General features: G+C 39.3%; 1 protein-coding gene across 2 annotated transcripts in view; it reads left to right on the plus strand.

The window, feature by feature from the left end:
• The window catches only part of STK39 (serine/threonine kinase 39), a 204214-nt gene extending 195193 nt beyond the window's left edge, over positions 1-9021 (plus strand). For both annotated transcript variants that reach the window (XM_019554213.1, XM_019554212.1), the window contains one exon: positions 7537-9021. In XM_019554213.1, the coding sequence (XP_019409758.1) occupies positions 7537-7611 (75 nt within the window). In that variant the 3' untranslated portion in view covers positions 7612-9021. The remainder of the gene's footprint in view (positions 1-7536) is intronic.
• Positions 9022-11148: the final 2127 nt, after the last annotated feature.

Genomic DNA, 11148 nt, shown 5'->3' on the forward strand with positions numbered 1-11148 from the left:
AATAATTTTTTAGTGAGAGCAAAAAGGGTTTTTGTACCATAAATAAATAAAAATAATAAAATAAAAATTATTTAAAAAATATTGTTTATTGCATCTTTATCTCATTCTTTTTTTAATTTCTATTTTTGCGTACATTTTATAATGTACATAATAGTACAGTAGTATATGTATATAATTTATAAATAAATATACATATATTAGGGGTGCATGCTCACAAATTTTTTACTGATAGGGGTGTGCGATAAAGTTTGGAGACCACTGGTTTAAACCATGGTGGTACTGACTGATCATACGTGTAGTACTGATTCAACTTCACAGCCTGGAACAGTTGTTAGCTCTGCTGGTTTTCACACTGACAGCTTGTGTGATGCTATGCGTATGACCCAGCTTATTAAATCCATCAGCTTGTTGTGTGCTTGGTGGATCAAAGCCTGCCAACTTTCAAATCACATTAGAAGCTCCATGAGTCGGGTGGCATTTTCAGCCACAAACTTAACTTGATATTCAGTGTTGTCCTGTCTTAAGAGATTGCACAATTTAAGCATGCACTGTGTTCCAGGTGTGATTTCAAGCTCTTCGCACACAAGTTGCTGGTAGTATTTCATATTCTTTGCGTGGTAACTAACTGCATTATACCACAAATTCCACCTTGTAAGTACTGGCTCTGATGGATGTGACACAGTTGCATGTAGATCCCTGGTTTGATTGGTGATGGACTCCCTATATCAAAGCTTATGGCCTGGACCAATGTTTGACTCTTTTTTTAAAAAGAGGAAACCAGACTAGTCGCATCAGGAAAACATATGCACCAGAGGTCACTTGCCAAAGAAAAAATGTGCATTGCAAGTGACATCAATTGTTTCATGAATGGCATCATTCCATGGAACAGCTTAGAGATTTTCTTTGCATATATACATTGCGTTATCAGACAGAAATGCTAAGATCTGGTTAAATTCTAAGCCATAGTTTACAACAGCCTTCACTACAGCTTGTGCAATGGTAGAAAAATTGATAGAGACACAGTGAACCTGCTGCGTTTGACAAACAGGCAGGTCGCAGTCTGTCCAGCTCCCAAGTACATATAAAATGTGCAGAACATGGTCATCTTGGACATCTGTTGCTTCATATGCTACAATCGAGACTGATTCATATTCTGCCAATGCAGATTTTGTAGACTGAACGTGCAAAGCAATTACTCCTGGTAGATAATCTTGGTGAAGCTTGTTTGCACATGGGAAACTGCCAGCATTTGGCATGTGGCTGTTCAAGTACTCCCTTAATTTAGGATTATCAATTTTCTCCAGAGGAATGTTGGCAGCTGTGAATGCCTCCACTAGCATGAATGTAGCCTCTCTTCTTGTCGGACTGCTTTCAGTGGTTCTTTTAAAGATTGAGGACATGGTTGCTTGTTTCTAGCTCTGACCTTCAGCTTCTGCAGCAGCTTTTCACTTATATGTGATTCGAACTCTAAATGCCAATCAATGCTGTTTTCCTCAACACATCCAGAGTCACGTTGCACAACGAACAAAACAATTTACCACCATCTGCATGCAGGGTTCCTACAGGGAATTTCCCTTATGCATTCCTGAGCAGGAATGTATTTAGCTTTCTTGGATTTCTTTTCACTTATCATCTTTAGACTGCAGCATTGCATCTGGCTTCTTAAAAGATGATGCTGAAACCCTTTTGCTTTCTTGACGGGTGCCTTTACTGAGTCAATCTCACTAGCTCAGCCTCTCGGTAGCTCTCGAACTATGTGCTCTATGGCTGCAGGGATTACTGTGCTTTCTTTGAGTTCCAGTGAGCTTTTATTTTGGGGGGACAATTTCCACACACAGTCACAGCAAATGGCATTTTTTGCAGTGATCATGGAATACTGTTTGCTCTCCTCTTCCATCGCCCCCCAGTCTTCGTCTTGGCTTCACTGTCTCTCTCTGCCTACCCCTCTTATCCATTTTTCTTTTTGCTCTTTCAACTTGGTTTATTTTCTCCCTTATCCTGTCACCAATCATGAAACTAATCCATTGCTTGGTGCTGTCGCATTCACTTTCTTCCATGGTCTTTTCCATCCCACACCCAGGCTCTGTTTTGTATATTTAAATTGCAGGTCATTTGCAGTTTGGACTCCTTGCTTCTCTACGCAATAACAGGCTGCACTGTTGTTGATCCATAGGTGGTGGTACAGTGGTAAATGTTGTTATTAATATAGATTTTAACTTTATCTTGAAAAGACCGAGCTCAAGTTTGCAGGTGGTGATGTGCTATATTTGTTTTTCTTTACTACCAAAATTAAGTAGAAATATTTGCATACCCAAAGCTGTTGAATGATTAGCATGCAAATACTAGGCTGCTGCCAATTAACTTTCTAGTTTTAGCATCCTTAGTTGCGTGTGATTCAGCTGCTTTATGTAAGGTTAGAATAAGTGTCTGCTAGATACGAGGACCTCCAAAAGAGTTTCGTTTATCAAAGAAGCTGCCTTGCGTCGGACAACAGAGAAAATTTGTAGAAAAAGGAAGGATCCAATTGGTTGCCTGGTCTACCTACCTGCTCAGGATTTATGATTACTTTGTATGGTTTTAAGAGTTGATGAACCTTTCCTTTTCATTTGTGAAAATATTCATAGAACCAACTGTTCACCTAATTTTTGGGGGGTGGGAAATACCCTTACAAATGTCCCTTTTCTCCATTAAACAGGACTACTCCAACACCCTAAACCAGTCCTTTTTCTCTGGCATTTACCCATTGCATATAAATTCTTTTTTACTCTTAATTGTTGTTTAGTGAGATTAGGCATGCCTACACCCTACCTGGCAGCAAAGCATGCTGCATCCACTCCATGCATGCTACCTCCTTACAGGGAAATTTTGTCTCTCTTACTGCAGCACTAGTCATGCATCACTAAAGCCTCTCCTGAGAGCATCCTTATTGCATGTACTCAGCACAATATTACCTGCTGCCTCCTGAATCAAAAGTACAGCATGCCTCATTGTGGTGCTCTCTGGCACCGCATTAAACTAGCATAGACATGCCTATAGCATTGTTAATGTCACTATTTGTTGAAAACCAAACGACCTGATAAAGTTTTCTTGCATTTTGCTGAGATCCCTCTTTGTATCTGTTAGTAAAGTACACACAATAAGGGCTGTGCAAAGCTTCGGTCCCTGATTTGATTTGGCCCAATTTGGTAGCCGAATCTCCAAATTCAAATTGAATCAGATAACCCTTTAATCTCTCCGAATCAATTTGGACAGATTTGGTGATTCAGATGTAGATACAGCTTTAAATGGTTTTTCTACATACCTCTAGATAACAGAGGTTCTGAATGCTGCAGTGCTGGGGCAGGTGCAGCATCCCACAGAAGCACGGGGGGGCTCCCCAGTGCACTCGAGAGCAGACCTAGAAGTGGGCCAGAAGCACTTCCAGGTCCACCAGGGCCCAATGGCTTGGCAACTGGTGCCTCCTTGGTCGAGGGGGGAAGGGGAACATGACACCCGGGGTCCCCCTGTGGCCAGTCTCCAGTTGGGGGGGCGGGGGGCGCAGGGGTACTTCCAGTCCATTTCTGGGTTTGCTGCTGTGCACTCTGAAGAGCCCCCCATACTGCTGTGGGACATTCCATATGGCTCAGCACCACAGTGATCACAAGCCATGCTGCTACCTCAAGGTATGTAGAAAAAACTTTTCAAGCTGTGCGTGTGTCCAAATCACAGATTCTCTGAATCAGGGTTGTATCATCAGATTTGGATTTGGCGGAATTGAATCGGGGACAGTGATCCAAATCAACAAATTGAATTGCTGTCCCTAATTCGGACCGAATCTGAATCGAATAGGGCCTGTTTTGCACACCCCTATACATATTTCACATACCAGGCATGCTGTAATGAGGCGTTTCTGTGTAAAATTCAGAATTTTATGCCTTTTCTGATAGTTAAAACATCATAGCATATTTCAGTCTAATTCCTAGTTGCTGTCAACCTAAGAGGTTATTTACACCACAGTTATATGAGAATAACCATTTAACTACAAAGCAGTGTGACTAGCCACTGGGTTTCAGATTCATATCCATTATTAATCATTCTGACAAGCTGTATGTTGTCAGCCTTATCCTTTTCAAAGATGCAGTTTCATTTTGTGTTGTCACCAGTGGGCACTGGAATGGACTTTATTTTGAATAGTTGAATCTAATTTGTGCTGATATTTCTCACTTCTCTAGGTGTCTCTTATTTTTCTAGCTCGTGATTATTTTGTTTAATTCTCCCAATGTATAGGTATCATCCCTGGATTTATTTAATATGTGGCTTTTCTATTCTGTTTGTTCCTGGATCATGTAATAGAGGCACTAAAAGTATTGCCTAACTCAGAACTCTGTCATTCCACTGCACACACTCATGTATTTTCATTACTTCTTACCAAGTTTTCACCCAGTTTAACAGCACCTCCTAAGTCGATTTAAAATTCACTTTTCTCATAAATGGTGTTCAAAAAATTGAAGTCTAAATGTAACATATTTCCAATGTTTGTTGGGTTTGTAGCTTGTTTGAAAAATGTTCATTAGCCTGGCATTATTTATTGCTATTGAGGAAATAGGTATCTAACTTTTTGATCATAGTTTCTGTTAGTATTAGATTTGCTATTCAATGAACAAATGTTTTCACCTTGAAGGGAACTTTAAAATACACAGTAAGAATTAATGTCCCATCAACTTCTATTTTTTTAAATAAATAACACTAACCTGTTATTGTTTATAATAATTTATATTATAAAATATCACCAAATTGTAATTATGCCTCTGTACAGTAATGCCACAAATTGTATGTTGTTTTTAGTCCTTGTTGCAAAATGCTGTTGCAGTTGAGCTATGACTTTCCTGAAGTCTCTGTTTATGAAGAACTGGGGTAGGAATATAGTTCTTTTTAAAATACAGATATTCATGAGACTAGCTAGAGAAATACAAAAATACGGTGCAATATAATTTGCAGTTTACTAAATTGTTTTTAAAGTTTGCCCTATAATAAAACACTGTTAATGGAGAGCATGTTCGCTGGTTTCTTGAACAATTTTCAACTAATTGGAGTTTTTTGGTCCATGTTAGTGTTTATGCTAAGCTTGAAAATAGAAAATTAATGGATTGTGTGTCTATCATTTTAAAGCACTGCTTCTAAAATCAAAAGGGCAAAAAATAATCACTGCCAGCCTAATAATACATTTGGGTCATTTAGAAGTAGACTCTTGCTATTCCTGAAGAGGTATTTCTGGTTTGGTGGTGAATATTTCTACAATATTGCTGGCACGTCTATCTAGATATTTTGGGGCTCCATTCTCAGGTTACAGACTAACCTGTAATGAATGCATAAAAGGATTAAGGGATCTATTTTGTAGCCTTATTAGTCTAAGACAGAGACATACAAAACTGTAAAACTCTTGGTTCAGAGGTAATACCTTTTATTAGACCAACTAAAAATAGCAAAAAAAAAAAAAGCTTTCTTTGCAAGCTTTAGGGCACATGCATCAAAGAGCAATTCACACAAAGGGACTCTAACAGACCCAGGGGAATATATGTCCAGCCTCAGCTTCTCCTGTGCAAAATGAAGTATATTTCTACCTAAGAGGACTTTTACAATTTTTGATCTCTCCTCAGCCTGAAGAAAGGTGTGTGCGCCCAAAAGCCTATAAAGAAAGAATTTTTTGGCTATTTTATAATTGGTCTAATAAAAAGTATGATCTAAGAGCCAAGAGTTTGAGTTTTTTGTATTTCTAAAGGGATTAAGAACATTTTCATAATAGGAACCAATTGTTGGCACAGCTTTTTGTGTGATATGCTTAAGAGTCAGAAACTACCTTGTAGGTAGTTTACCATTATCAAACTTCTTTATTTCTTAGGCTCTGTACATGAGTTCAGTTACAGCACAAGGAAAACATGGCAAGAAGTGGAACATAAGGCAGTCCAGCCCCTCATTGCCTCAAGGGAAAGCTCTCCAGACAATGGCTGGTAGGGGGCTCCCAAGGAGAGCCCAATAGTTGGGCTGGGAATTATTCTCTTGCTGGGAAAGGGGCAGGCTGTTAATGACCACAGCTACCAAGGACAAACCCCTGCCCTGCTGGGTTGCCAGGACCAAGGAGAACTGCTCTCCTTACCATTGCCACCTCTGACAGTGCTGCTGGTGGAGTCCCAGGGGGAATTCTGTCACCCCAACCTTATCCCCCCACAAGGGAGACCTACCTGTTCCGCTGATTGGCAGAGCAGACGGGTGGATCAGGGTGTTCGGGGATTGCTGCTGCTGCTCGAACTGTTCCAGAGGGAGCAGAGATGGTGCAAGTACGGTAGCAGCAAGGCCCTCAAAGGGCCCCCTAACAGTTCACCGCTGGGTGGGCTATCAGGGAGCCAGTGCTTTCCCACCCCCTTGGAGTCAGGGTGGGGAAGGAGGAGAGTGAAAGGTTGTGGACTACCATGGGTCCTAGGGACCTCAATGGTGCTGTGTGAAACTGAACACACGTTGCACATGGTGCTAGAAACTTTGCTTTCCAGCAAAGTTGCTCTTTGAAAGAGCCAACGGTTTGTGGCAAAATCAGTATGGTTTTTTTTCTGTTACAAGCAACTTGAATGTCCGCATGCTTACTTTTTGTGCCAGGAAAAGGGAACATTTTTCAACACAAATGTAAACCCTGTCCATGGCCTTGTACTCTGTTTTATACACCAAAGAGGCATAGGATTTCAAACTAGTTGGGAACACCAGCAAGAATGTAGTAATCTCTGACCTATAGGAATACATTTTGCATTTAGAAAACACAGTGTTACAGTACCGTACAGTGGCTGCATTTATTAAAGCAATGATAAAGCAAGACTCTGTTCCTAAGAAATGAGAACTTTATACCTTTACCATTATTTGTGCAAAATGCAGTCTTGCTTTGTGCCAGTTTTGTACTGCAAAACACTCCATTAAAAAAATCTAAAAAATGCCATGTGAACTAATAGACTGTAAACTGCAGTCCCTTGGGTCTTTTTACAACAAATAATCAAAAAATGTCTACCTACCTTTAATTTAGGGCCAGAATTCTAAACAGTCTTAAAATCTGGAATTGGGATCCTTGGCAACACATTTGTATGTGTGCAGCACAATGTTTAAAACCACTACTGGGAATAAATCTCCCAGGTTTCCTCACCCAAAAGCTAGGTGCACATTGAGTGCAGGTTTGGACAAGGCTGGAAGATTTGGACAATATCTTTTTGCTTTTGTCTTTGTAAAAGTGACAGTTTTGGATGACGGAAAACTGACTTTTATGTACGCGTAGGCACCAGTGCTTGTCCTCCACTTTCTATTTGTAATTAGTAATATTGTATGAAAGATGATGTATGATGGTAAAATGAAGTATGCTGTTTACTAACATTGATAGAGGATTGTCCTGGAAGTCTAGACACTTCATTCTTAAGCTGAAGAAACCTTTTTGTTACTAACTAGGCAGAGCAGGAAATACATAGACTGCCTGTCAAATATTTTGTAACATCACATAGTGAACATTTCTATTTTTTTTTCTTGCAGGCCTCTGGCTGTGATGGCACTGAGATCCCTGATGAAGTGAAACTGATTGGGTTTGCTCAATTAAGTGTCAGCTGATGTCTGTCACTTGAGCCCAAAGCAGAATTGTGAGATTGTGAAGAGGCCGGCTTAGATGCGAAGGAAAATTTAAAGCACCACACACTGAGTTCTGCTTCATTCTCTAGCAACTCACAAAAACAAAACAAGCAAAAGCCCACAGCTACATCGCTGCTGCTAACATTCAGAATGCTACTAAATGTCTCTTAGCAGTCAATTTGGATTTCCCTTAAATGAAAAGCATATGGTAATGCACTCAGGTGGCTGTATTTATTGGTTATAAAAGGAATTTTCTATTAAACTTATTTCTTTTCATAAAATTTCAGTGATACTATTTTAATTGTACTTGTGATTGACAATACTGCCTCTCTTCTGTTGTATTTAGAAATTAACATAATGATAAAAGTTAAGATTTATTAGCCAAACTTGAAATCTAGTTTTAAAACTGACTGTGAATTTTATTTTCATATATTTATGCATTACACATCCTAGTTATAAGAAATTGATTGATTTGATTATGTGCTATTTGCAGTTAATCTCCCATTATTTAAAAAAAACAAAAAAGGTAAGGTATATCTTTGAAGTACTTGTAACTACTAGTTTTGGAAATAACTTAATTAGGGATTAGGAAGCTTTTTTTGGTTTTGGTGTGTCTGGAAAAAAAACAAACAATCCACAGTTTGATTGTCAAGGGTGTGGGAGGTGCCTTGCAGACATTAATGTTTCAAGAACGTGCCTCAGGCTGCTTAAAATTAGAATAATCTCAGTTCTAGAAGAACCATATATAGTTATCTGAGCAAAAGACTTTAGATAAGTTTGGCCTAAATTGTGCTTTGTTGGGGAGTCTACAAGCTATAACTATTATACAATTTGTCATAAAGCTAGACTGCTTACTGTGCCCATCTCTGATTTGGCTTATCTTTGTGATAGAAGTTGTAAAAAGGTGATGAAACTTGAAGAACAAAGTTCAAGCTTTACTTGAAAATCTGCAAAGTACCAAGGCAGAGTGAAAAAAAAAAACAGGGCTTTGTGCAATGACTAAAGTAAAATTCTGTTACATAACAAAGAAAACATTTCTGACCCAAGTAGTCTTATGCTTGACCTGTGACTTAGATATTATGGAGCTAGTAAACTTTAGAAAGATTCTCAAATTTGGAGCATATTTCCTGGGAGACACATTCCTTGGATATTACAATTTAAATTACTTCCTAGCTAAACCTAGATAAATGGCAGCTCTTTAATGTACTGAAAATGGCAAATATATATTATTAAGGAAAAAGTTATTTATAATGCCTTGTTATAATTGTTGAGGTGTTCTAGAGCCATTTGCAAACAACTCAATGTAATTTCATTCCATTCTATTGTTTACACAATGATTATTCAAAGATGACTGCAAAGGTAAAATGAAAAATAAAAAGTGTATTGCACAGAGTTTGGGTTGTGAGTCTTCTTGCTTTCTGTGTTATGTGTTATGGTTAAACGTGCCGTTTGCCAGATTGTAAAGTTAGTTCCAATTACCAATATTTTTTTCTTTTAGTTTTCTTATAGAAAATGCCTCCTGGAAATCAGGTTCATAAAGTTCAGAAAAATAAATGTTGAGGGGACTACGTAATGGCAGACTTCTCTGGCCATCTACCCACATGGAGGATTGTTACTTACCATTAATTTTTCCAGTTCCATCTAATCTAATGTAAAAATCTCCATTCTTGCTTTCTGATTATTCTTCAACAGATTCCTCCCTCTTCTTCCCACCCCCAATATACAAACTCCAATTTCCTTTACTTAACTTCATTACTTTGGGTAATGCTCTCATTTATTAAAATAAATTTCCACTTTTTTATTTTAACATCTTTCAGATATTGTGGACTGTTCTTTCTCTAACTCACCTCACTGCCTTAGCCTCTGCTTGAGTCATGGTACATGTACTGAAACACAGTAGTATTGGGTTATTGGATACATAATGGTCAGTAGCTGTGTTGCAGTTTGAGGCAATAACTGAAGCTGGCAGTGTTGAGAGCAAACTAGGATCTATGGAACTACATCTTCAATTATCTGGGGAGAAAATAAGAATACTTCCATGTCCCAGCTGAGTGAATAGGTACAATCTGAGGAATTTAATTATGCATTATCAATTGCTCTTTTGAAATATGTATAGTTTCCCTTTTTGTTTATTCAGATGACTCCTAATTAGAAAAAAACAAACAAACCACTTGATAAACCTGTGGTCAGGTGGTTGATCACTGAGCGAGACCAAAACTTTTAGTACGTGAGCTGTAATAGCTTTTAATCATTCTTGGCATGCACAGCTTATATTTTCAGAGAGCTGTACAAACATTAACTAACTCTCCTGTGTGGTGCCTGGCTACTTCCATTTTTAGAGAACAACATTAACTTGCAGGAAGCCTTGCTGTTTGCTAAAGACCGCAAAAGAAGTCATGATGAGTATATGGGAAGTCAATGGCCCATTTACTAGACCATGTTGCACTAGTAAATGAAACTTAGTGCAAGTCGTGCATAAAGAGATCAACAGTATCCTACAAGGTTGTGATTAAGTGTTAGGGCATATAAGCAGTAACTGAGCAAAAGGCTAGGGACAGACTAAATGATCAGAAACTGGTTTTGACCTGTAACAGAACACGTGTTCAGTGCACATAAACCAGTTTGAAAATGACTGAAAGTGGTTTGAGATAATCTTGGTTGAATGTAGTATCAGACTTAACTTATTTGGGTAAACCTGTTTATGCAATTTCTGTCCCAGACCCCTTGTTGGTTTAAGGTAAAACCAGACTGTTGCCCCCTCCCCTCTGCTCCATGGCTGGAGCTCTGGCAGAGACTGCAGGTGTCTGCCTGGCTTCCCCCTACTCCCCCCCGCCCCCATCTCCTCCTCACTCCCTGCTAAGTAGGGATTGTTTGCTCCCCTCTGCCTTACATAGACACCTGTCAGCATTACCTAGCAGACCACATGCTGGCTACAGTCTGGGCTATGGCAAAGGGTTCAAAGTCAGAATCAACAGGTAGCTGGTAATGTCCCTCTGTTGTTTTTTTAATGGGGTGATGAACTCCCTGCTGGGATGATCAGGAGGGGGGGAACCCCTCCCTAATCAGAGCATCCTTGCAGGGCCTGGCCAGGCCTCCCTCAGCTCAGCACTCTCCAAGGGAAGGGAGGGCTGCCCTAGTGCCCCCAGCTTCTAGCCTGAGCCCCAGTGCAGGCATTTGCCTGCATGTCTGGGATACCTGTACAGATACAAATTGATTTAGCCCAGCCAGGTTAGACTAACCTGCAAAGATTTAATCAATTCAGGCTCAAGTTTTTTGAATGTCTGTCCCTAGCCAAAATATTCAGATGTTAGTAATTGGGATCACCCATGTATTCAGGCAAAAATAAAACAAACATATTCATGAATATCCTACAGGGTGTGACTATACTAACTAAAGTTTCTGCTCCTTAATGATCTATAGAAGAATGGAAACACTTTAATGTTCTTCCTGAGTACTAACTGGCAGCTGATCACACTAAAACAAATTGCATTAGCATGTTTTTTTGGTTGCTTGGTTTAT

Source organism: Crocodylus porosus, unplaced genomic scaffold (assembly GCF_001723895.1).
Source record: "Crocodylus porosus isolate Cpor-Errol unplaced genomic scaffold, CroPor_comp1, whole genome shotgun sequence".
NCBI classification, from domain to species: domain Eukaryota; kingdom Metazoa; phylum Chordata; order Crocodylia; family Crocodylidae; genus Crocodylus; species Crocodylus porosus.